At 59.9% G+C, this 25,515-nt stretch overlaps 1 protein-coding gene and 1 non-coding gene across 5 annotated transcripts; one reads left to right on the top strand and one right to left on the bottom strand.

Annotated features, from left to right (window-relative positions):
* Positions 1-6,508: 6,508 nt before the first annotated feature.
* LOC138985675 (small nucleolar RNA SNORD60) lies at positions 6,509-6,591 on the bottom strand. The gene has a single exon (XR_011462715.1). It is a non-coding gene; the product is annotated as a small nucleolar RNA SNORD60 (small nucleolar RNA).
* A 618-nt stretch (positions 6,592-7,209) lies between these two features.
* Positions 7,210-24,902, top strand: TRAF7 (TNF receptor associated factor 7). 4 transcript variants are annotated; one of them, XM_070363225.1, is made up of 21 exons: positions 7,210-7,369; positions 14,888-15,003; positions 15,264-15,321; positions 16,801-16,892; positions 19,212-19,328; positions 19,735-19,827; positions 19,969-20,002; positions 20,534-20,717; positions 20,823-20,951; positions 21,553-21,770; positions 21,847-21,920; positions 22,098-22,146; positions 22,223-22,350; positions 22,536-22,618; positions 23,239-23,278; positions 23,384-23,500; positions 23,576-23,698; positions 23,832-23,951; positions 24,041-24,172; positions 24,256-24,375; positions 24,542-24,902. In XM_070363225.1, exons 2-21 carry the CDS (start codon positions 14,926-14,928, stop codon positions 24,554-24,556), a joined length of 2,004 nt encoding a protein of 667 aa, XP_070219326.1. In that variant the 5' UTR covers positions 7,210-7,369; positions 14,888-14,925; the 3' UTR covers positions 24,557-24,902. The 4 variants fall into 4 exon arrangements, with proteins under 4 accessions (XP_070219326.1, XP_070219323.1, XP_070219325.1 ...); XM_070363222.1 differs by having other exon boundaries at positions 20,823-20,957; XM_070363224.1 differs by lacking the exon at positions 7,210-7,369 and adding an exon at positions 10,039-10,259 and having other exon boundaries at positions 20,823-20,957.
* The last annotated feature ends 613 nt before the right edge of the window (positions 24,903-25,515 follow it).

The raw sequence follows: 25,515 nt of genomic DNA, 5'->3' as shown, positions 1-25,515 counted from the left end.
GGCGTTGCTGTGGAATCAAGCCACTTTAGCAGTCCGCCTGGGCAGGGGTTCTGGTACAGTTTGAGAAGATTCCACCACTGAATATGGTTGTATAAGCCTTTTCAAAGGCTTTGGCGGAGGCAAAAACTGTACTAGCTGCTTGGTGCCAAGCCTACCCAGGAGATACAGATCCCATCGGGCCCGCTGACCTTGGGGGCACCACCATCGGCAATTTGATCTCTGGTTGCTCTGCCTTTCCAAAACCCAGTCTGTACAAGTCCTCAGTTCATGTACTGCTGAAACCTTGCTGTCATGTGAAATGAGTGCAGTTGTGCTGTGGTTTGAACATTCTTTAGCACTGCTTTTGGGCTTCCCTTGTGGCTCAGCTGGTAAAGAATCCACCTGCAATGCAGGAGACCTGGGTTCGATTCCTGGGTGGGGAAGATCCTCTGGAGAAGGGAAAGGCTACCCACTCCAGTATTCTGGCCTGGAGAACTCCATGGATTGTATAGTCCATGGGGTCACAAAGAGTAGGACACAACTGAGCAACTTTCACAGGGACTGGAATGAAAACGGACCATTCCCAGTCCTGTGGCCACCCGTTTTCCAAATTTCTTGACATTCAGAGCAGCACTTTCACAGCATTCTTTTAGGATTTGAAATAGCAGCTGGAATTCTATCACCTCTACTAGCTTTGTAGTAATGTCTAAGATCCACTTTACTCCAGGATGTCTGGTTCTAGGTGAGTGACAATTCCACCCTGGCTATCCAGTTAATAAGACCTTTCCGGTATAGTTCTGTGTATTCTTGCCACCTCTTCTTAATCTCTTCTGCCTGTTAGGCCCTTACCATTTCTGTCCTTTATCCTTCCCATCCTTGCATGGAATATCCCCTTGATAAACTCCAAATTTCTTGATGAGATCTCAAGTCTTACCCATTCTATTGTTCCCCAGTATTTCTTTGCATTGTTCATTCTCACAGCCCTCTAGTACATTTCCATTGGTCAGAAAGCAATTTGTGATGGAAGTGCCACTATCCATCCCTTTTTGACCCTCACTTCTGGGCCCGGGTCTCCTCAGGGGCTGTCAGAAGTAAAAGGGATGGGGTCAGTGTCATCGGTGCGAGTCAGGACAGCTGCTTCTGCTGGCCCATCTGCCCTGCTGCTCCCTTGCCTAACTTTGGACCTTTCGGTGTCCATGGCAATGAATGGTAGCTACTTGTTTTCAAGCTGCAAGATCTCAGCCCCATACTTTACAGGGGATTGTTACATGCTCTACAGACACATGGCATTTTGAATGTTTCCTTCCCCTGAGCTTCCCTGAGAGCTCAGTTGGTAAAGAATCCACCTGCAACACAGGAGACTCCAGTTTGAATCCTGGGTCAGAAGATCCCTTGGAGAAGGGATAGGCTACCCACTCACAGTATTCTTGGGCTTCTTTGTGGCTCAGCTGGTAAAGAATCCGCCTAGGTTCAACACTTGGGTTGGGAAGATCCCTTGGAGAATTCCATGGACAGTCCATGGTCACAGATTTTCTTGTCAAGCTGAGTCAAGGCTAATGTGTTACTGTTACTTGGGGTTTAGCAGGGTTGAAGGTGTGGCAAGTTCTTTAAAATTTTTACTGAAGTATAGCTGACTTACAATGTTTTAATTTCTGGTGTACAGCAAAGTGATCCCATCATACATCTCTCTCTAGATCCATCCATGTTGCTGTAAACAGCGTTTCATGTTTTACGGCTGAGTTAACGTTCAAAGAGTTGGGACACGTCAACACAGGACGTGTTGGACATGACTGAGTGGCTGAACCGAATATCCCATGGGCTACACACTTCACATGGTCACTACCTGACCACATGAGTTGACACGAATGAGCACATAGTATTCCACTGTGAGATGAGGGATTTTGCTCATAAGTGTGTAGCACATGAGATAAGCATGCTAGCAAAGGTATGCTCAAAACCCTCCAAGCCAGGCTTCAGCAGTATGGGAAGCAACAACTTCCAAATACACAAGCTTGGTTTCAAAGAGGCAGAACATAACTGCCAACAATCACTGGATCATGGAGAAAGCGAGACTGCCAGGAGAAATAACCTCAAATACACAGATACTACCCTGCCATTAGGAACTAAAAAGCCTCTTGATGAAAGTGAAAGAGGAGAGTGAAAAAGTTGGCTTAAAGCTCAACATGCAGAAAACAAGGATTATGGCATCCAGTCCCATCACTTCATGGGAAATAGATGGGCAAACAGTGGAAACAGTGTCAGACTTTATTTGGGGGGCTCCAAAATCACTAGATGGTGACTGCAGCCATGAAATTAAAAGACGCTTACTCCTTGGAAGGAAAGTTATGACCAACCTAGATAGCATATTCAAAAGCAGAGACATTACTTTGCCAACAAAGGTCCGTCTAGTCAAGGCTATGCTTTTTCCTGTGGTCATGTATGGATGTGAAAGTTGGACTGTGAAGGCAGAGTGCCGAAGAATTGATGCTTTTGAACTGTGGTGGTGAAGACTCTTGCGAGTCCCTTGGTCTGCAAGGAGATCCAACCAGTCCATTCTGAAGATCAGCCCTAGGATTTCTTTGGAGGGAATGATGCTGAAGCTGAAACTCCAGTACTTTGGCCACCTCATGCGAAGAGTTGATGCTGGGAGGGATTGGGGGCAGGAGAAGGGGACGACAGAGGATGAGATGGCTGGATGGCATCACAGACTCAACGGACTTGAGTTTGAGTGAACTCCAGGAGTTGGTGGACAGGGAGGCCTGGCATGCTGCAATTCATGGGGTCACAAAGAGTCGGACACAACTGAGCGACTGAACTGAACCGTAATGGCAGAAAATGAAAAGGAACTGAAGAGCCACTTGGGGGTGAGAGTGCAAAGGCTGGCTTAGAGGAAGGAAATGGCAATGGCAACCCACTCCAGTTGTCTTGCCAGGGAAATCTCATGGACAGAGGAGCCCAGTGAGCTGCAGTTAAAGTTGGACAGGACGTAGTGACTGAACGATATTCCATAGCATGTATGTACCACATCTTGGATAAGAATGTACCACATCTGTCAATGGACATTTAGGTTGCTTCCATTTCTTGTTACAGAAACCATGGCAAGGGAGAGAGACCAGTGACACTGGGAGATGCAGAACAGCAGTTTATTTAGCACCTGTCTGGACTCCAGAGTTGCCTCCAGAGGCTGAGCGCACAGGCTTTGTTCTGGCTATCTTTTCTATGGCATGGGATTCTGGGTCCTAGTGACTTTCCCGCCTAAGCAGTTTGGCTGACCCAATAAGTAGGCCAGTTCACAGAAGCAGAGGTGGTGAGCAATAAGCAGGCCAGTTTACAGAGGCAGAAGTGGTTAGCCTAACAATAAACTTAAGCAACTGTTTTTTTTTTTTCTCTTCACTATCCACACAGGAGTGCATGTTATCTTTTGGAATAATTGTTTTGTCTGGGTATGTGTCCATGAGTTGGACTGCTGGATCATATGCTGGAGTTGGAGGAACTCCCATACTGTTTTTCATAGTAGCCGCACTAATTTACATTCTCAACAATGATAAGGTTAGGGCTTCCCTGGTGGCTCAGCTGGTAAAGAATCCATCTGCAATGTGCGGGGGATCTGGGCTGGATTGGGAAGATCCCCTGGAGAAGGGAAAGGCTACCCACTCCAGTATTCTGGCCTGGAGAAGTCCATGAACTGTATAGTCCATGGGGCCACAAGGTCACATGACTGAGTGACTTTCACTTTCCAAAGGTTAAGCTTGTTAGCCTCCTCCAGTAATCAAATTGTCAGCAGCTACTGCCAGGCCAACCTGGAGCCACTTAATCTAGTTGCTTGGAAGCCTCCCAGCTTCTGTATTAGGACTCTACTCTCCAGAGTAGTCCCTTCCTTTCCAGCCAGATACAAAATGGCTTTTTAAAGAGAGGAGCTTTAGTGAGGGCAAATTTTGTAAGTACAAAAAAACATCTTTAGGGGCACTCAAGCCTAATATAGCTCTTCTCTCTTGGGACAGCTGTCTATTTCCAGGGGTTACAATATATTCCATGTATTGAACTTGTTCCTATGAAATTTGTGCCTTTTTCTGGAAGAACCAGTAACCCCGGGCTTGAAGAAAATTAAGAACTTCAATGTCGTTCTCATCTGAGCCTCCATATCAACATGTTATTTACAGACTGTAGAACAGTCCCTTCTAGCAAATCTTTATTTCCTTTCTTAGGGTTTGGGCAAACAAGTGTTGATGTCCCAACACCCCTACGGTGGGTACTTCTGTCCACCAAGTACATTGTTGCATCTGGTCCAAGTTGGGGCTAGTCCACTCAAAGGCAATCTGATATTGTGAGGGATCAACTGGGATTTAAGGTCAGAGAGTGAGCCACATAGCATCTCCAGGGACTTTTATAAGGATTGGCCACAAGGGGGTGTATAGGGACTACTGCATTTTCCTGTTGAGGTCTCACACCATCTTGTATCCCTCATTTGGCTAACCGACAGAATGGGACTCTTGGATTCAGACAGAGCACCAAGAGCCTATGTTTTAAGAGTGCATCTGTTTAGGGCTGTAACCTTTTCCCTCTAATCTTATGGCTATTATCTGTTAGGATAATCAGCTTTTGGCTTAAGCTGAGTTTCTGCTGGTTGGCCATTTATGGCCTTCCAGGGACTCCTCTCAGAGAAGGCAATGGCATCCCACTCCAGTACCCTTGCCTGGAAAATCCCATTGACGGAGGAGCCCTGGTGGGCTGCGGTCCATGGGGTCGCTAGGAGTCAGACACGACTGAGCGACTTCACTTTCACTTTTCGCTTTCAGGCACTGGAGAAGGAAATGGCAACCCACTCCATTGTTCTTGCCTGGAGAGTCCCAGGGACGCTGGAGCCAGGTGGGCTGCTGTCTCTGGGGTCGCAGAGTCGGACACGACTGAAGTGACTTAGCAGAGGGACTCCTTTGTCTCAAACTGCAGGGTTCACAGCTTGTAGACTCTGGCTGGGTACAGGCCCTTGCTCTTCTTGTTGATCAGCCTTAGCCAGGGTCAAGGTTAGACGCTGCTTAAGGCCACCTAACCGCCATGTGGCCCTGAGGGAGCCCAGGGCTCTCCTTGATAGTGGGGTAGGACACTCAACTCAAAAGGCATGTGAGAGGCTCAGTGAAGTAAGGGCAAGGACTTCCATCAGCTAGTCACCAGGAAGAAGGCCCAGCATGAGAAATCTGGACAAAGTGGCTCCCATATTAAAAAAAAAAAATTCTTACCTGCCATCAGGGGTTCCTCGATGGATACAGACATCTTGTGGCGGGGGAGCAACCAGAATCCCTGGGCTTCCAGCATGGCCATCCCAGGAGAAGGGCCCCCCTCCTTAGCGACCAAGGGCAGTCCCATCCCCAGTGACTGGCCTGTGTGTAGACTGGGCATGGCCCGGGAGCTCCTGGTGCTCACTGGCCAATGGCTGGTTGGCTTACACTTAAACCCCCCTTGTTGGTCTCACCTCCAGACTGATGGTTGACTCCTCCTGCCCACTTTGGGTTGCCCTGAGGTTATGTATGAAGCATGGCTGAGAGCAAAGGCTATCTATTTAGTTTGAGCCTTGGTCTGGCTTTTTCATGGTGAGTCCTTTCCTTCTCCATCACTAAACACTTCGAAGGCCACCTCTAGGAGCTATGGCATTTGTGTTTGCGGGTCTAATTGTAACTGAGTTTTTGCCTAGTTTCAGGGGGACTGACCCTAGGGAGCAGAGAGGTCAACCTGTTAGAAGGAATGAGAAAGTGTATTTGAAAGCCATTAAACACTGAAAAAGATCAAGGAAGTGATTTAAGAGGAAGAAAACCCTGTTCTCTTTCAGGGACAGCCTGTGAAAAATTTTTAGAAAACCTTAAAAGAGTATCAAACTTGATACACTGCAGTTGGCTGAACTGACCATATTGTGTCTCTTATTTTCCTATACTTGAGTATATCCCCCGGGGACTGGGCTGCATGGAACTGACCAGGCAATAGCGTGCTTGCAGGTAGGAATATACTGCACAGGCTGGAAGTGAAGGGGGTCCAAGAGGGAATGAAAATAACTTGGGGGAACTGGAATGGGGAATAACAGAAGGTGGCACCTTGAAGGCAGAGGGTGAGGTGGGAGCAACAGGAGGTTCCAAGTCGTTCACCCTGCGTTCCTGATGATGCCTAAAGGGACGTATGAATTCCACCGGACATAGCATTGAGTTTGACCAAGGCACAGTTTGCAAGTGAGGTTCAAGAAATTATCTTCCCAAAAGGCACGAAACACCAGCCTTCCTCCCAAGAGGGAAGCCTTAGAAAAAAAGCGAGGCAGAAACCGTGAAGAGAGGGAGAAGCCAGACATTTCCCAGCCGCAGCTGGGAAAGGCCCTGGATTTACCTGGAATCCAAGGCCCCTTAGAAAGACGCTGACCTCAAGGTCTCCAGCCGGGTCACCGACGGTCCTGAAAGTCAGAAAGAGCCCAACTGTAGACAGATGCTCTATCCTGCCATTTCTGGCAAGACGTGTTTTCACCCCCAGGCCCTTCCACGGTGGGGACACCCTAAAGCCTCAGTCTTGCAATATAATCAGACTGCACGTGCAGTTTTCATACGAGGTGTCAGAAATTAAAGCAATTCATCACAGGCCTGGAACTGGATTTGGGAAGCCAGGGACAGTCCAGTCTTACCTCTGGGAACCAGAAATAATTCGGACTTCCGACGGAACTGCGGCGAGCGGGAGGCAGACAGGCGGAGAACTAAAGACCAATGTGGGCGCTCGGGCTGAGGGAGGAGCCCGGAGGCTAGGTTGGCCGACGAATTTGGGCCACCTTCCCAGGCCCCGCCGGGCCAGGGTCCCGCCCTCCAAAGTCCACCACGGGGAACCTAGAGTGACGTCTCCAACCGCGTGCTTGATCCTAAAAGACCGCGGGTCTGCGAGACTCAAGCTTTTATAGAAACTGTCCCAACTCTGCGATTGGGCAATCCCGGAGGAAGTATCCGCCCCCGTCACCGCTGATACGCTCTTCTTTCTACTCTTCCTGTCTCCGCCAACCGAGCCCTGGCATCTTTTTCGGGAGCGGGCTCCAGCACCAGACCCCTTAAGCCCCACCCTTTTGCAGAGGCCATTGAACCTAGCTGTGACTGACGGATACACCCAGCCAATCAGAGCCCGATCTGCAACATAGAGTGATTCCGAAGCCACCAATCCATCCCTGCGACGTCCGAGCCGCCGGAAGTCGTAGTTCCTGAAGAGTCGAGGGGAAGGCGGCCACCTGGGGCCGCGAGAGCCGGGGAACTACAATTCCCGGCGGGCAGCGCACCGGCGCGCTTCCGGCTCGAGCGGCCCGTCCCTTCCCCGGCCGGCGGCCGAGGGGGCACGATGAGGCGAGAGGGTGGCGCTCCCGTTCTCGAGCGTCCAAGGGCGGGTGAGTGTCCGCGCGGCGTGCCGGGCCCGGGGCTCGCGCCTTCGGTCCGCGCGGTGGAGGGAGGGGCCCGGCGTTTGGGGCCCCGGGAAGGGTTCGGGCCTGGGGGGCGGGGCTCAGGCGCGCCGGGGTTTCCCTCGTCCGTGCGTTTGTCTGTCTGTCAGCTGGGCCATCGCTCGCTCCTCTCCTCCGTTCTTTTCTTTATTCGCTCCTTCTTCCTCCGTTTACGGTTCGCCGCTGGGTGCCCAGCACTGTCACAGGCGCGGGGAGACTGCGGAGAGCGAGACCCCAGTTTTCCTGTACTCTTCTCGAGGAGGATTTTTCAGCCTCGCCCCTCTTGGCACTTCGCGCCCATCGTCACTGCCCGCTGTGCCTTGTAGCGTGTTGATCACTATCCCTGGGCTCCACCCACCAGATGCCAGTAGCCTCCCTCGCCCCCGGTGTGACAACCAAAAATGTCTCCAGCCATTTCCAAGCGTCCCCCCTTTTCAGAACCGGTGATTGGGGGTCCCCCCACAATACACAGACACAGTCATGAGGATCTGTGACAGGGGCTATGAAAAACGGAAAGAAACGAGAGAGAGACAGTACTGGGGGCTCCTGAAGGGCTTGAGGAGGGGCACCTCCAGCAAGCAGCCTGTCCTGGGAAGTTGCTGGAAAAGCGTGTTGGGCAGAGAAAAGGGACTGCAAAGGCCCAGGATGAGAAAGCTCAGAGGATGCCAGCGGGTTCTGGCGATGGGGTGAGAGGTGAAGTGGTAAGGCCAGGCCAGAGTGCAGGATGAAGGCTGCGTGGTGCTCACAAGGGAGGCTGTTGGGGAACTCGAGCACAGGAGAGCCGGGGTCAGGTCTGTCTAGTCAAGCGCCTCTGGTTGTGTGCGGAGGATGGACTGCTGGCTTTGCTGGGGAAGGAGAGCATGAGGAGGCTGGATTGTGTGTGTCGGGGAAGGGGGGCTTCCTCTTCTAATCCTCACTTGGGTCTGGCTGCCTGGGCCAGGTTATCTTGAGCCAGGTCAGGACGGTCAGCTGGGGCTGAGTCTGGGGTCCTGCTCTTGTTGGGGGTGGGGAGGGTTTCCACCCCACTGAGCTATGTCCCTTGCTTAGAGCTTTGTGCTGCTCATCAGTGTCCCCTTCTCCCATCCCTCAGACCTCTCCTCATGTACACACAGGCCCCCTCTCCTGGGGGCTGCCTTTGGCAAGCATGTGGCATCTCTCTTCCACATTTCTTTGGGCCTCTCCTTTCCCACCGGAGAAGGCAATGGCACTCCACTCCAGTACTTTTGCCTGGAAAATCCCTTGGACGGAGGAGCCTGGTGGGCTGTAGTCCATGGGGTCGCTAGCGTTGGACACAACTGAGCGACTTCACTTTCACTTTTCACTTTCATGCATTGGAGAAGGAAATGGCAACCCACTCCACTGTTCTTGCCTGGAGAATCCCAGGGACGGGGGAGCCTGGTGGGCTGCCGTCTATGGGGTCGCACAGAGTCGGACACGACTGAAGCGACTTAGCAGCAGCAGCAGCTCCCTTCCCACACCTCTTCTCCTCTCTGTCATAAATCCCCCCTTGCACTGCTCTGGGCATCCAAGCTGCTTCATGGAAACCCTAGTCCCTGTGTCTTGAGGTGCCTGCATGCTATAACAGCACTGCCTCCAGGAAGCCAGACCCTCCTCCCTCGGAGCAGGAAGAGCCGGGACATGGGCTACCTGGTTGATAAGAGCCCAGCCAGGAAGGAGCTTGAGCTGAGGTTCTCTGTGGAGTGACTCCACTATGGTTGTGTGTCATGTTACCTCTGGAAACAAATGAAAAAGATCACGCTCTTTAGCATTGCCTAACAGCAGACAGGAACACCTGGAAAAGTGCCTTTGGCAGGTTGAGCAGCTCAGTGGTACTTCTGACCCTCTGCCTCCTCTCTGCCCCCTGCTCAGGCTCCTGGCTTCTCCAGAGTCGGGTGTGAACCTTGGCCAGTTGGCTGGACAAAGGAATAGGCAGTTTGGGAAATGGAGGAGGATGTGGCTGAAGGGCCTGAGCCACTTTGGAGGCTTTGGCTGCCCAGACACGATGATCCAGCCTCTTGCTGGCTTGGGGAGGGGCTGGTTTACCTGCAAGGTGGGGCCCCTTGGTTTGCTAGCTGCCACAGAGGAAGCAGAAGGAACAGGACTTTGGTCAGCCTCGGCCCTGATCTCTTGCTGGCTGTCTGTGCCTGCGATGACCTTGCAGCTCTGTTTTCAGTTCTCAAGAAGGAGCTGATGTCGGTGGAGCCTTCGTTGCTAACTCACGTGGCATCTCTCACAGTTCTTTCCAGACTTGGGTGGAGCCAGTCCATTTAACGGGGGAAGAAACCTGAGGACCAGGCAGGCACACTACTTGCCCGAAGTTGCACACTTGCCAAGTGGCAGAGGTGGGGTTTGAACTCAGGTCTCCCTAAGCCTAGCACTTGCGGGTGGGCACCCAGCATTTCAGGCCTCTAGCTGGCTTATGCGGGGGGATCCATGAAGACAGACCCACCAATCCCTCTCAACTGATGTCCTCAGTGTCCCCGTGTGCTAGCCCTGAGTCTGAAGAGATGGTCCTCCCCAGGGGAGCGTCGAGTCAGGTGGGGCTGGTGCTGACGCCACTGTGCACACCTGGCCCTTAGCCGCTTGGGCAGGAGGAAGTGGGCTGTCTGAAAGTCTTTTGGGGATGGACATTCCCAGGAGCCCCTGAGAGCAAGGAGGAGCATCCCAGCAGACACCAGGACTGGAGGGGTGTGCCTGAGGGCTGAGGGGCGTGGGCTGGTCACCTCCAGACCCAGATCTGGCCCAGAGCCTGCATGCCCTCCCCCACTTCCACTGGGAAGCAAGAAGGAGGAAACCCAGGAGACAGAAGCCACACCGGGAGCAATGAGACCACGGCCAGGTGAGCCTGGAGGTGCACACGGGGCCCAGGGACTACCAGCCACGTGGCTCTTAGGTCAAGGCTCCGGGCCTGTCTCCACGAGTTTAGACTCCTGATTTAGGACAGCTGTTGGGGCTTGCTGGGCCCTGTGGTGGAGGGAGGGTGTGGGCAGGAAAAGCAGCCCTGCAGCTGGACACTGAGAGAGGAGGATGAATGCCACCTCTTTCCAGCACATTCTCTCCCTGCACTGGATCTGGCCAGCCCCTTCCTCCAGGAAGCCCTCTGGACGTCCCACAGGCTGGGCCAGGCCCTGACCTCATACATGGTCCTCAGATATGGGGAAGAAAGGATTGGGGGGGATGAGGCTGGCCCCCAGGGCGGGTGGGGACAGGAAGGCATTTCCATTGCCAAGTAGAGGTTAAGGCTGGGCTGTGGTGCAGGAGGGGCTGGGCAGGCTGGAGAGGCTGCCCCTGGACAGGAAAGGCCAGGAGGCTGGGTGGAAGAGGCAAGGAGGCAGAGCCCTGGGGAGGGCAGGCCACAGCAGGTGTCTCGGGCTGCTCTGACACCTCAGTGGAGTCTGGGCTATGGGTGCCAGGGGCAGGATGGAGAGTAGAGGCCGAAGGCCTGGGCCAAGCGCTGGGAGGGAAGGTGGCTGGGCAGGCGCCAGACCAGGGTGCGCTGGGGTCCGAGGGGACCCCTGACAGTCACAGCCTGCCTGTCTGGGACGGAAAAAGCATATTAAGGAGACGCAGGGAACAGTGACGGGAAGTGTGTGTAGCTTTGCTATGGCAACCGGGCCTGTCTCTATAGGACTTGGCAGCCTGGCCTGGGCTTGGGCCAGGGCCCCGGGGCAGGGCTTACCTGGGGCTGTGTGGTCTACAGGTGAGGCCGAGGCTGCACACACAGCTCCTCCGAGCCACCCCCCCCCCCCCCCGGGGTAGTCAGCATCAAATGTGTGGCTTAATGGCGTTTAGAGGCCAATCCACTGCCTGCTGCCTCAGCACGTGCTGTTCAGGGGACCCCACCACACCCGCTGCTTGGGCTGTTGGAGCAGCTGTCTCGAGGCAGATCTCGACCTCGTCTGGCCACCCTGCTGACCATGGATGCCCCCCACAGCCCTCTGGGTATTTCCTGAGGGGAAGGGGCGTCATGTCCCACACTCCTGAAGGGGACGCCCCAGCAGATCCCTTTGGGCTCCCTCCCAGGGAGGCTGATCAGAGGAGTGGGCGGGGGGCTTTCCTGAAGCCGGGTGGATGGAGAAGTTCAGGCGCTGGGGCATTTGGGGCGAATTGCTAGTTCCTCATTGGGCAGTGAATGCACCCCAGGCCCCAGGACACCCTTAGACATGGGTGTGGGTGGCCAAGGACCCCTGGGCGTTGACACCCGCTCAGGCGAGGCAGGGGAGGGGCTCTTCTTGGTCCTCCAGCCCTACAGCCTCACCCCAGGTGGACACCCTATTTCCATCAGGACTGGGGCCTTTCTCAGGGATAAGATCTCTGAATCCAGCCCCCAGACTGTGCTGAGGTGCCTTGGCCGGGAAGGAGGGAGGGTGAGGGGGCACGCTTTCTGGCCCTCCTCCACCCTGGGTGGGGTCTCCCTGGTCTGCCAGCCCACAGCTTTTCCCAGTTTATCAAGGGCCAGGTTCTGGCGTGGGTGAGGATTCTCTCTGTTGACAACGTCCTGCCTGTCTAGGAGCCTCAGGCTGACTGTGGGGTGGGGAAGGGGCCTCCTCCCCTGGGGCCAGGGCACACCCCTGGGCTGGCCTCAATGGAGCCCCAGCCCACGGAGTGCTGAGCTGTGCTCTTGCGTTTCTGGGGTTTTGGTCTCCAGGAAGAGGATACTGGGGAGGACTGTTATTACGAAATGCAGCCCCTGGGGGGCCTGAGGGCGGGCCGGGGGGCATCTCGCTCCATTCCAAGAAGCTCTGGATGCAATCTCAGCGTTCCGGGTGGGCGGGGCGAGCAGGGTGCCCCACCATCTGGGGTGAGCAGGGTGGGCGGGGCGACAGTCCCCTCCCTCCCGCCCCCGCACGCCGTCCAGGGTGCATGAGTGGGTGGGGCGGAAGGGTTCCCCCCACCATCCAGGGCGCACGGGTGGACAGAACGGACAGGGTCCTCCCACCATCCAGGGCGCACGGGTGGGTGGGACGACCAAGGTCCCCCATCATCCAGGGCCGGGGCGGTGCACTGAACCCCGTGAACTGGGAAGTGATTCCCTCCGTCCTTCCCTCTCTCAGCCCGGCTCACGGGGCCAGTCCTGTCCGGTCTGTCCCCTGCCGGCTCCTGTGTCATTGCCCCGCCTGACCCTATTGGCTGTCTGGGGACTTTCCGGCTGATTTGCATGTTGCCTGCAAGTCCTGCGTGCCTTTCTGTTTACTTCACTTCGGAGTGGGACAGCCAGACCGCCACTGCAACAGGCGCTCAGGCAACCGGCACCCCCGAGGGGGCGGGCAGGCTGGCTGTGGCCTGGGGGGAGCGCCTGCCAGGGTCACGGCTGCCCGGACCGTGGGTGCCACTCTCTGCAGCCGGCAGCTGGCCTCGTGGCCCCGGGGAGCTTGCAGCGGAGGGAGCAGATGATTGTAAAATCCAGGTCAGTGTCAGCCAGCGGCCACCCAGAGCCAGCCGCGGGTTCCCCCAAAGGGGTGGAGCGCTTTGCGCGGATGGGTTGAGTGCTGGCGCTGGCTGGGCCTCACGCAGCTACAGCCCAGTGGCCTTACTCCTAGCAGGGCAGCCCCCAGGACTTCCTACTTAATAGGGAGACCCACAGGGGTGCTGGAGGTGGGCTTCCAGAGCCCCTGTTACCCCCTAGAGAAGAAGCCACAGAGAAGGGGGGGTATGTGGGGGGGCAAGCCCTTTGAGTCACAGCAGGGCCAGCAGCAGGCAGGAGGGGGAGGCTTTGGCCAAGCTCTGGGGACACCTCAGGCACTCAGAGCCCTGCAGGTGGGCGAGGTGCCTCATGGCAATGCCACCTGTGGGGGCTGAGAGCCACCGTGTCAAGGCCTGAGTCTCAAAACTTGGGCCTGTGGCGAGAGGTGGTCTTTGGAGGGGTGCAGCTGGGGAGAAGTGAGGAGAGCTTTAGAGTCAACCCCTCCCTGCTGTCCTGCCGGGTGGGCCCCAGGGCATACTGCTTGGCCGTTGTGGGGGGCGTGGTTGTTGCTGGAGGAGCCAGGTCAGGAGGGCCTGGTGTGGAAAGTGCCAGAACCAACTGGACTGTGCCTTGCTGTCTGCTGGACTCACATGGGGGGCATAGAGCATCTCCTACCTTCTCGTGGGGGGATAGGTTGTCCTTCCCCTTGGAGCCTTGGGGTCCTGCAGGACCCCCAGACCACTAGATGGGCCCCTGCCTGCCCTGCAACATGGGGAGAGCCATTCCTAATGCTGGTCTGATGGCTGGACCAGGCGCTGGGTGATGAGCCTGTGGTGTGTGTCCAGGGGAGGCTGCTGGAGGTCTCCCAAGGTGCAGAGGTCATGCGGGCTTGGTGAAGGGGCCTGGGCGTGTGGCCTTCCTCCCTGTGCAGGGCTCTCAGCACAGCCGACTGCTGTGGGGGACACAGTGCTCCTGGCTGCAGACGCAGCAGGTCCTGATGTCAGGCACACTGCTCTGGGGGCGGCGGGGTGGGGGGTGGGGCGGGGGGCGGGTGGAGTCTGCTGATACGGCCACCTCAGTTTAGTTCAGTTCAGTCACTCAGTCTTGTCGACTCTTTGCAACCCCATGGACTGCAGCATGCCAGGCCTCCCTGTCCATCATCAACTCCCGGAGTTTACTCAAACTCAGGTCCATGGAGTCGGTGGTGCCTTCCAACCATCATCCTCTGTCGCCCCTTTCTCCTCCTGCCTTCAATCTTTCCCAGCGTCAGAGTCTTTTCCAGTGAATCAGTTCTTCACATCAGATGGCCCTGTCAGGGTGGGCACTGTCTTGGGAGTGGAGCTGCCCTCCTGGAGGGCCCGTCCTCTGTGGGCAGCTGACGGGATCTGCTTACACCCAGGCCTGGCTAGCTCTCCCTGGGCCCACCCTAGCTCCTCTCTTATTGGGTGGGAGTCCCCAGAAACCGGGGGTGATGCCCACAGCACCGTCTCTCTGCTACCTGCTTACCCCAGCCCTTGAGATTGAGTCACTCTGGGGGGCAAGCAGAGTCATGCTCTGTTCCTGGGGTGGGTGACCTGCACACCATCAAGAGCCTGAGCTCTGCGCTCCTCTCCTGCCTGAAGGGGCTTTCTGTGTGTGGTGTGGCTGGTGAGGGGCGGGGCACCACCCAACAGGTCCCCTGGGGCGTGGCCACAGCTGCCCTGGCAGGAAATAGCCTGAGGCTGGCCCAGCCTTGGCCCCAGGGGCATCCTGACCTTGGACCCCGGTGAGCAGACAGAGCAGGAGTGAGGAGGTGGGTGGCAGAGCTGGCTGGCTTTTCCCAAGGGCTAAGCCTTGGAGCAAGGTGGAACTGAGCACCAGCTCCTGCCCCCCCCCCACAACCCCCGGGCCGCCTCCTTCCCTCTGGCCTGTCTACACCTGGGGCAGGTGGGAGGGGAGGGGGCTTTGACTGCAGGAACCCACCCTTGTTGGGATTGGTGGTGGAGCCAGGCCGGCCGGAGCAGCCCTGCCAACCAGCAGGGCTTGGGCCACCGTCTGGAGCCCTGTGTCTGTTCTGCCCACAGGGGACGCCGCCCGAGGAGCCTGGATGCCGCTCTAGAGCATGAGCTCGGGCAAGGGCGCCCGCTACAACCGCTTCTCCGGGGGGCCGAGCAACCTTCCCACCCCAGACACGGCCGGGGTAAGGGCCAACCCCAGGGAGGGTCGCCTCTGGGCACGCCTCGTGCTCACCCCACACACCCAGGGCCCTGGGGGGCTTTCCAGAACACCCAGTCCATCCCTGGAGGTCCCTCGGGTGGGCTGTGCCACGTGTGTGGTTGGTGTGTCTGCGAGTGTGTGTGCACGCGGGCTCCTTAGTGGGACAGCGTGTCAGCCCGTATCCACATGTGTGGCCACATCCTCCGCGGGGTCGGGGCCGAGTCACATTCATTCTCTCTCCAGACCAGAATGGAAACCACGTTCGGTCCCGCCTTTTCGGCTGTCACCACCATCACAAAAGGTGAGCCTGGGAGCCCAGACCAGCCTGGGCCAGGGAAGCAGTCCGCCATCCCGCTGCCTGCCCCCAGGTCCCCCTACACCTCCTCGCGGAGCCCTGCCCGCCGCCTCTCTGAGTGGGCACCATTTCACACCCCGTCCCTGATCAAGTGACCCCTGACTCATCCCAGCCCAGGCTCTTAGGGTCGGGCTCGGGGACAGGCCGGGCCTGGGATGGTGGCAGGACAGACTCCTGGGCTCCTTCCTGGAGTCCGGTCCCTTGGGGAGCCCCCAGCGTGTGTGTCTGGGAGGTGGGGAGGAACCAGCACTCGAAGGCACAGCCTCTTCCCTGGAGATGGCACGTGGCCCCTCCAGGCAGGACCGCTCGTCCTTTTGCCTCTTCAGGGCTCTGCCTCTCCTCGCAGCACACACTTGCGTGCTAAGTCACCTCAGCCGTGTCCAACTCCGTGACCCCATGGACTGTAGCCCACCAGGCTCCTCTGTCCTTGGGATTGTCCAGGCAAGAACACTGGGGTGGGTTGCCATGCCCTCCTCCACGGAGTCTTCCCCACCCAGGGATTGAACCCATGTTTGCTGCGGCTCCTGCATTGCCGGCAGGTTCTTTACTACTGAGCGAGTGGGAAGCTCCACCTCAGAGTGCACCAGCTGTTAATTAAAGTAGTGTTTTAGCTGCTTCTCCAGGATTTTCTCTGGATACACTTGGTGGTGGGGCCGCCAGCCCACCGCGCACGTCTGCTGGCCCAGGATCCTTGCTTCTGCCAAATGACCCCCCAACCTGGGGGCTCTAAAAGAGCCCTCTTTTTTTTCCTTAAATGTTCTTTTCTGAGGGAAAAGCAAATACACATCCCCCCCACCCGCATCTCTTGGGTCTCTGATTTCTCATCGGCCTTTAGAAGCTGCGTGGCACGCTGCCTTGGCAGACAAGAGCTCCCAGGCAGAGGCCGACGGGGCCTGTCCCACCCAGCACCCCCTCAGTGTTGGGGCGGGGCAGAGCCAGCAACCAGGCCTGCCCAGCTGCCCCGCCCAGGCTGTCTGATTCCAGGCAGGGACCCAGGGCCACTCACAGGGCAGCCCACTGAAGCCTGGATTATGCACCCATGCCTTCGGGGCTGTTGCGACATCTGGGCCCGGGTGGGCCCGAGACCAGTGGGGGCCATTGTGCGCCTCCGGCTGCTGCCTGCAGCAACTCAGAGGGGAACCCCTGTTCCCACATGGACCCCTGCCCAGTGCCTTCTCTGGGCAGCTGAGGTGACAGGCAGGAGGAGGTGGGCGGAGAGGGGCCTGGACCACCAGGCTGCTGTACCAGCTGAGGGGCCGCAGACCTCTCTGCCTGGGGGTGGCAGGGCGGGGGCAGGGGGCTTCTAGGCTCAGTGCCAGGGCTGTCCGGGGCGGCCCCCGCCTGGCCCACGTGCAGAAGCGTCCGCAGCCAGCCCTGGTAGTCCGGCCTCCCCGCACTGCCCACCGTGGCCCTTTCTCTTTGCAGCCGATGGGACCAGCACATACAAACAGCACCGCAGGACGCCCTCTTCCTCTAGCTCCCTGGCCTACTCCCCGAGGGACGAGGAGGACAGCATGGTAGGTCTGCGCCACGCTCCTCTCTGCCCTCGGGAGCGGGCCTGGCAAGAGAGAGGCCCAGGAGGAGGTGAAGGTGGAGGCTTAGCTGGAGGGAGCGCCTCAAGCTCAGAGGTGAGGGTGGAGAGAGCGGTGAGGCCAGGGCCCAGCGCGGCGACACCCCAAGACCTGAGCCCCTGTGGCCGGGTTTCCAGAGGGGCGAGGGGCGGCTGGGCTGGGTGGTGTGGCGCCCGCAGGTCTGGACGTTTGACTTCCTCTTGTGGGGGTGGTAGGAGCCACGGAACGTTCATTCAGGAGGGTGACCAGGTCTGATCCCCATCTTTGAAGCTTTCTCTCCTACTGAGTGGAGACTGTGTGTGTGGGTTGCTGGGTGCAAGCAGGGGCCCTGAGCCTGGGGGTCCTGACCACAGACAGGAGTCAGCAGGTAGGCCCGGGCGGGGGTTACCGATTTAGGGGTTTGGGGCAGAGTTGGAGCTGGGTGTCAGTGCCCAGGCCATGGGGCCAGGGTCACAGTGGCCATTCCCTGCCAATCTGCCCACTGGCCCTTCGCTAGGCTCTGGGGCTGCAAGGGGAAGCAAAGGTGGGCCTGGGTAGCGGGCCTGGGGCGCAGTCACCCTCGGGCTCTCACCCTCGCCCACCTCTCTGGGCTGCCCCTGCTTTGCCTCGGACCTCCCTCTGGCCAGCTGTACAGCCCTGCTAACCCCCCAGCACCCAGGCTTTCTCCTCAGTGGCCAGCCTTTGTTTTCTGTTTAATAGGAAAAAAAAGTATTTCTAATTATTCAAAAAACACACTCATGTGCCCAGAACAGCACTAGGCCCTCCCCAAGCACTCGCCCCCTCCCCTGGGCTCTGCCTGCCTCTGTGTCTGGGGCCCATGACGTGCCCAGGGCCTTTGATGTGCCCAGGACCTGTGACGTGTCTGGTGCCTGTGACGTGTCCAGGGCCTGTGACGTGTTCATGGAGCAAGGCTGGAAGCAGTAGGCCTGCCTGCCTGCCTGGCTGGGCCTTGAGGACAGTGGATTCCCTGTGAAATCCTTGGGTTTTGGCGGCTTCTGGATGTGGGCACGTGCTGTGAGGGCCCGGAGCTGCGGCCACCTGGACACCAGGTCTTTGGCGGCTGTCGGGCCCCCCCGGGCCACGCCCGCTGCTGGCCCTGAGGAGCTGGACCTTCCCGGGCCCTGAGGTTTGGGGCCAGTGGCCCTGCCCCCGGCCCAGACCTGCAGCTGCCCCTGCACTCAAGGGGAGTGGGGTCCCCACAGCGGGCAGGCGGCCAGGGGGAGAGAGCCTGGCCAGCCCACATGCTTGGCCCCCCTCCCGCCTGGACCTGTTCTCGCCCTCTGGTTTCCATTGCTACCCTGGGGATGGTTTGACTCACTTCCTCTGACTTTCCCCTCTCGCTCCTCACGTGGTGTTTCCATGCAAACGTGCCACTTGGGCTGCCGGGTGCTGCCCTGGTGAGGGAGGTGCCCGTCTGTGGGCATGCTGGGCACACGGATCTCTGCCGCCCGCACGCCGGGAAGCCGGGCCCTGGCACTACCCGGCCAGCCTCCCTGGGCCCATAGCGGTCTTGTGCCTCGGGCTGGTGGGGAGGGGACCCTTCCAACTGTCTATGCACCCGCCATGGCTTGGAAGGAAGCAGCCGGGCCCAGAGGGGCTGGTGGGCTGGGCGTGGAGGCAGGTGGTTTATGGCTCTTGAATGAGGCTTTGGGAGGGTGAGAGAGGAGCATGGGAGTGACTGGAGCAGTTGCTCTCGTAGGATCTCTCCTGGAGGATTCTGGGCCCTGAAGGAAAGAAGGGACGGTGCCCCTTGTCCTGGCGCACCCCTCCTTGTGTCTCTGGAAGCTCAGGCAGAGTCCAGCACCTGTGCCCCTCCCCCCTGCTCTCAGAGGCTGGGCTGGGGTTTGGTGGGGGTGTCCACCCTACCCCGGGAGCCTCCCTGGCTTGGGCTACTGTCCCCAGGCAGGACAGCCCGTGGGCCCCTGGAGCCCTGCAGCCAGCCTTCCAGCCCCTCCCTCTGGCACTCTGGGGGCCGTGGCCACCCCCGCCCTGGGATTGGCTGGTGGAGGTGCCCCCTCTGCGGCCCACATTCCCTCACGGGAAGCAGGAAGCAGGCCGAGCGTGTCCTCGTAGAATTGAATAGCAGGAAGTCTCTCCATTTACACAAAGAAAGTTGGCAGACGTGAGTGGGCGTCCTGACGGCAGGGCCAGGACCGTGGGGCCGGCTTCGCCCCCTCAGCACACTGGGGACTGGGCTGGCGCCCGCTGGGCCAGGGGTCCTGGCCCGGTCCTCCCGCCTGCTGATGGTCGGCCCCCTGCCCGCAGCCCCCTATCAGCACGCCTCGCCGCTCCGACTCAGCCATCTCCGTGCGCTCCCTGCACTCTGAGTCTAGCATGTCCCTCCGCTCCACATTCTCGCTGCCGGAGGAGGAGGAGGAGCCGGTAGGTGTGGCCGGTGGGGGGCCCTCCCCGTGCCCGGCGGTGGGGGCCCCTTCCCCTCAGGCTCCCTGTCCGCACAGGTCCACATCGGGGACTTGGGGGCCCAGACTGGGTCCCCCAGGCACGTTCTTCTCTCTCCCCGTCCCAGGGGCTGCCCGGGGACCAGCTTTCGGCAGGAAAGGCGGGGCCCACCTGGGGCCCCTTCTGGTCTGAGTCCCAGGGAGAGGGTGGGCACAGCTGGAGGGCCTCTCCATGCGCAAGTCCCCTCGAGCCCTAGGCCTCAGTGGGCTCCCCTCAGGACACACCCCGGCCGAGGTGCTCTCGCCCCAGGAGGGCAGCCCGGCCTGCGGGACGGGGAGTTGGGTTCCCGTAGCCCTGGCGCCCCTCACCCCACCCTGCTTGGTTCCAGGAGCCGCTGGTGTTTGCCGAGCAGCCCTCGGTGAAGCTGTGCTGCCAGCTCTGCTGCAGCGTGTTCAAGGACCCCGTGATCACCACGTGTGGGGTGAGCTGCCCTCCCAGCCTGTGTGCTCTGTGAGCCCCGAACCGTGAGGCACCCGGTCTGGCCGCCCAGCACGTGCCCTCTGCAGTGGGCGAGGGGTGGGGTCCCTGCGGCTGCGCCCCCACCTGCCCGTTGTCCCCACAGCACACCTTCTGCCGAAGATGCGCCTTGAAGTCAGGTAGGACCCTCTCAGCCCAGGCCCGGCCACCCGGGTCCCCAGTGGCGGGGAGGTCCCTCTGGGGAGGTCCACCCGGGTCCCAGCTCTGATGGAGCCCCCTAGTCCTCCGCCACCGGCAGTTCCTGGCCAGCGCTCAGGCCAGGCTCGGGGCCTCCCCGCAGCGGGTGTGGGCGAGACCCCCAGGTGCAGCACCCGCTGTCAGGGCTGCTGGCCTCGCGGACTCAGGCCTTAGCCGCTGGCCCTTTCCACGCTCTGTCCCCAGCCCCCCGGCACTACCCCAGACTCCTGGGTCCACCAAGAGGCCTCTGTCACCACTGCTCACCTAGTGGTGGTCCCTGGTGGCCCAGCCGAGCGTCCCTTCCTGTTCTGGGAGCCCCAGAGGGGAAGGTAGACGCCAGGATGAGGCCCCTGGTGTAGGCTCAGCCCACCCAGCCGGGGAGCAGGCTCCAGGCCCGCCGCCCACCAGGGCATGCTCTCCCCGGGGTGGGGCTGGCTGGGCAGGCCATGGGGTCAGCGTGCCCTCCCCCCCAGAGAAGTGCCCCGTGGACAACGCCAAGCTGACGGTGGTGGTGAACAACATCGCGGTGGCCGAGCAGATCGGCGAGCTCTTCATCCACTGCAGGCACGGCTGTCGGGCGGTGGGGGGCGGGAAGCCCTCCGTCTTCGAGGTGGACCCCCGAGGGTGCCCCTTCACCATCAAGCTCAGCGCTCGAAAGTAAGGGCCCCCGTCTGCCCCCAGTCCCCGCCCCCCCGGGGCCCCCGAGAGCTGGGGCCGCTGGGGACTCAGCCCGCACGCCGTGCCGCCCGGCCGCCCCTCCAGGGACCACGAGGGCAGCTGTGACTACAGGCCTGTGCGCTGCCCCAACAACCCCAGCTGCCCCCCCCTCCTCAAGATGAACCTGGAGGCCCACCTCAGGGAGTGCGAGCACATCAAGTGTCCCCACTCCAAGTACGGGTGAGTGGGCGGGGCGGGGGCGGGGCCAGGGGCGGGGCGGGGCGGGCGCAGGGGGCGGCAGGCCTGGGCTGGCGGTCACGGCCCCTCCTTCAGCAACCCTTGGCTGAGAGCCGCCTGAGTACCAGGCACTGGGGAGACGGCCTTAGCGGGAGCCACACCATCGACTGTGTAATTACAAACCGAGGTACAGGTGCTGAGGAGACCCGAGCCCCGTGGGGACACAGCGCCCGGGGAGCTGGGAACTGATGCATGCAAGGGCACAAAAGCCGGGCCCGGACCTGGGAGAGGGCTTCTGGCAGCTGGACCAGCAGCAGCGAGTTGAGAGCAGAGGGGAAAGGGGCCAGCAGAGGCGGCAGCAGCTGGCTCTTCGGGGCGGAAGCCAGTGAGGGGGAGCAGGAGCCCTGGAGGAGCTCTGGGCTGGAGTGCGGCGGCTGGATTGCTGGGGGAGGCAGGACGGGCGGTGGGCGAGCGGCTGTGCACAGGGCAGTGGCCCGGCACAGAAGTGGGGTTTGTGGGAGACTCTTGGGGCTGGAGAGGCAGAGGGAAGGGGCCACCTGGCGGGCAGGTGGGCAGGACAGCTGTCCCATCCCTCCAGGTGCACGTTCATCGGGAACCAGGACACATACGAGACGCACTTGGAGACGTGCCGCTTCGAGGGCCTGAAGGAGTTCCTGCAGCAGACAGACGACCGCTTCCATGAGATGCACGTGGCGCTGGCCCAGAAGGACCAGGAGATTGCCTTCCTGCGCTCCATGCTGGGCAAGCTCTCGGAGAAGATAGACCAGCTGGAGAAGAGTCTGGAGCTCAAGTTTGGTGAGAGACCGGCCCAGGGGGTGCAGGGGTTCAGCCCTGCCTCCGGGTCCCTGACACCCCCTGCCCTGCCGCTCAGATGTCCTGGATGAAAACCAGAGCAAGCTCAGCGAGGACCTCATGGAGTTCCGGAGGGACGCGTCCATGTTGAATGTGAGCGGGCAGGGGCCACGGGCGGGGCCGGATGCTGGGAGGTGGGTGGGGTGGGTCCCAGCAGAAGGCCTGTTCCCACTCAGGACTAGGTGTCTGTGCTGGGGGGCCCTGCCTGGGGCAGGAAAGGCCATTGGGACCCCACCCATCCCACGCTCTGCTCTGCTCTTGGCCCCACAGGACGAGCTGTCCCACATCAACGCGCGGCTGAACATGGGCATCCTCGGCTGTGAGTGTGGGCCCCCTGCTGCCCGCCCCGCGGTCCCCAGGCCCCCAGACACCTCATACCTCCTGTCTCTCTGCAGCCTATGACCCACAGCAGATCTTCAAGTGCAAGGGAACATTTGTGGGCCACCAGGGCCCCGTCTGGTGTCTTTGCGTCTACTCCATGGGGGACTTGCTCTTCAGTGGGTCCTCTGACAAGACCATCAAGGTGGGTAGCAGCCTGCCCAGGGGCCAGGCAGCCTGGAGCAGCAGGGCTGGGCACGGCACACCAACCTCTGCCAGCTCCAGGCCTGCCCATGGACAGGGCTTTCTCTGCTCACATCATTCGTGCTGTAGTGCCCCCTGCCACCAGGCTGGCCCTGCTGGGATCTGCCCTGACCCTGGTTTCTGCAGGTGTGGGACACGTGTACCACCTACAAGTGCCAGAAGACGCTGGAGGGCCATGATGGCATTGTCCTGGCCCTCTGCATCCAGGGGTGAGTGTGGGCGCACATGTGTCCACTGAGCACAGGGCCCACGTGGACTGTGGCTGCATGTGTCATAGAGTGACTTTGTCCGCCAGTCCTGGGACCCTGAGCAGGGCCGAGTCATGGGTGGTGGTACGTGGGGCCTCCGTCTCTGACACTGTGCATCCCTGAGCAGAGCCCTGACCCCGGAGAGCCTCAGGTGGCCAAGGACAGGCAGGACCGGAGGGGAGGCAGGCTCCTGCTGGCCAACAGGGCCCGGCCACCCCCTAGCCCAGAGTGCCCCTTCTAGACCATCCCTCCTGGAATGTGTCACGAGGCTGTGTGCTGTGGGCGTGAGTGTGTATGTGGTGTGAGATGCTGGCGCACAGGAAGCAACAGCTTGACTGCCAGCAATGCTAACAAGGGTAATTACCTCCCGCCTCAGCTGTCAGACGCTTGCCAGGCAGGCGCGTCCAAGGTCCTCTCGCTGAGGCGGGAAGACCGAGGCTGGGCTCAAGGAAGCTGTAGTGGTTCTGGCAATGGCCAAGGCCTCTGGTTCCTGGTGGCCAGTGCTCGCTTGGCCCGGCCAGGGCGGTGTCAGCAGGGATGCTGGCTTCTCCCGCCCTGACACCCTGGCTTTCCTTCCCCAGGTGCAAGCTCTACAGTGGCTCGGCCGACTGCACCATCATTGTGAGTGGGGCCGGCGGGCGGGCAGGGCCTGAGAGCCCCAGGCACTCTGTGCCACTGGGGCCTGGGCTCGGCAGCGCCTCAGGCTTCGCGCCTATCTCCCACCAGGTATGGGACATCCAGAACCTACAGAAGGTGAACACGATCCGGGCCCACGACAACCCGGTGTGCACGCTGGTGTCCTCACACAACATGCTCTTCAGCGGCTCCCTGAAGGCCATCAAGGTCAGGCCGGGCGGTGTGTGTGCATGCCGGTGCCGGTGGTGCCCCCCCGGCCTGCACTCACAGCCACTCCCACAGGTCTGGGACATCGTGGGCACAGAGTTGAAGCTGAAGAAGGAGCTCACTGGCCTCAACCACTGGGTGCGAGCCCTGGTGGCCGCCCAGACCTACCTGTACAGCGGCTCCTACCAGACAATCAAGGTGGGCCCCCCCGACCCCGAGCCGGCTCCGTCTGCCCTGCCCCCACTGGGCCAGCACAGGGAGGCCCTCACATGCACCCTGGGTCGTGGGTGGGCCGCCTGGCCTGTGACCAAGTGGCCTCGCTTGCCCGTAGATCTGGGACATCCGGACCCTCGACTGCATCCACGTCCTGCAGACGTCTGGCGGCAGCGTCTACTCTATCGCTGTGACCAATCACCACATCGTCTGTGGCACCTACGAGAACCTCATCCATGTAAGAGCGGATGCAGGGGGGCGGCGTCTGGCTCTGGGCCCCTGTCCGCCCCCATCTGTGTCCTCTGACCTGCCAGCGCCACCCCCCAGGTGTGGGACATCGAGTCTAAGGAGCAGGTGCGGACCCTGACAGGCCATGTTGGCACCGTGTACGCCCTGGCAGTCATCTCAACGCCAGACCAGACCAAAGTCTTCAGCGCATCCTATGACCGGTCTCTTAGGGTACGAGCTGGCCAAGTGCCTGGAGGGGGCAGCTCAGGGCTGGTGCCAGGCCTGGGCGGTCCTCATGTCCCATGTGTCCCCAGGTCTGGAGTATGGACAACATGATCTGCACGCAGACTCTGCTGCGTCACCAGGGCAGTGTGACCGCGCTGGCCGTGTCCCGGGGCCGGCTCTTCTCCGGAGCCGTGGACAGCACTGTGAAGGTCAGCACCGTGGCTCAGGCCATCCACAGGGGCTGTGTGGGGAAGTGGGAGCGAGGGAGGCAGGTGGGAGCTAGCAGCCCGGGCTGTTGGGGGCAGGTACGGATGGCAGCTGGCTTTGGGGCTGCATGGCCAAAGTGGCACTTGAAATGGAGTCTTCCCCCTGCAGGTGTGGACTTGTTAACAGAATCCACGCCGGGTCTCAGCTTCCTCTGGGCCTGACCTAGGCCTAAGCCCGGTGGGCCAAGTGACTGGTCTTGGGGTCTCTGCCTGCCCCATGGGGACTCAGCCAGGCAGGCAGTGCCCTCCCTGCCCTGTGCCCCATGAGCCTCCCTCTGCTTGGCCCTGTCACTGTCACTGCCAGGACAGTGCCCAGCCCATCTGGGTGCCAGGTACGACGCTTGCCAGGCCCACCTCCATCCTCACTCCAGATGGACTGTGGGCCTTTTTACTCACCTTTTCTACACTGTTTTTAGACTGTACATAGATTTGATTACTTCTTGATTGAAATAAAAGTTGCACAGACTGTGGCTCTGAGTGGGGATGGTCCTCGGGGAGGGGGGACACCTGAGCACGCCGGGGGGCACAGGCACTGCCCAGTGGGAGGGAAGCTGGGCAGGGGCCACAGAGGTGCCTGTTGACAACCCCAGGATGTGGTCCTGTTGGTGGCTGCTTCCCCCTGCCAGGAACAGGCAAGTCCCCCACTTGCCCCAATATGCAACCCCCCACCAAAAAAAAGCCAGGCAGCTCCGTTTTCTGTTTATTGACAGCTGACAGTAGCTCCCTGCCCGGACCCCCCTCCCCACCTGCTAGCCCTGGTCCGGGCCACCCACTGCAAAGAGGCCAGGCAGATGCCCAGGCCCACCCACCTGGGGACGTGTTAGCACGTGACTGCTGGGAGGGGCCCCACATGCCCAGATACCACCTAGGCAGAACCCCTCCACCCACCCGAATCACAGTCGCTGGTTTTCGGCGTTTTTAATTCTCTTTTTTAAGAAATGTCAAAGTTGTGCCCAACACATGTGGATCAGCAAACACAACAGAGGAGGCCAGTCAGTACTTTTTTGGAGTGGGGGAGGAGAGAGAAGGCGAGAAGGGCCACACGACACGGCCTCGGCCCACAAGCAGAGCGTCTGGGAGCGG

This window comes from Bos mutus, chromosome 25 (genome assembly GCF_027580195.1).
Source record: "Bos mutus isolate GX-2022 chromosome 25, NWIPB_WYAK_1.1, whole genome shotgun sequence".
Lineage (NCBI taxonomy): Eukaryota > Metazoa > Chordata > Mammalia > Artiodactyla > Bovidae > Bos > Bos mutus.
This window is presented reverse-complemented; position numbering and strand designations above follow the sequence as displayed.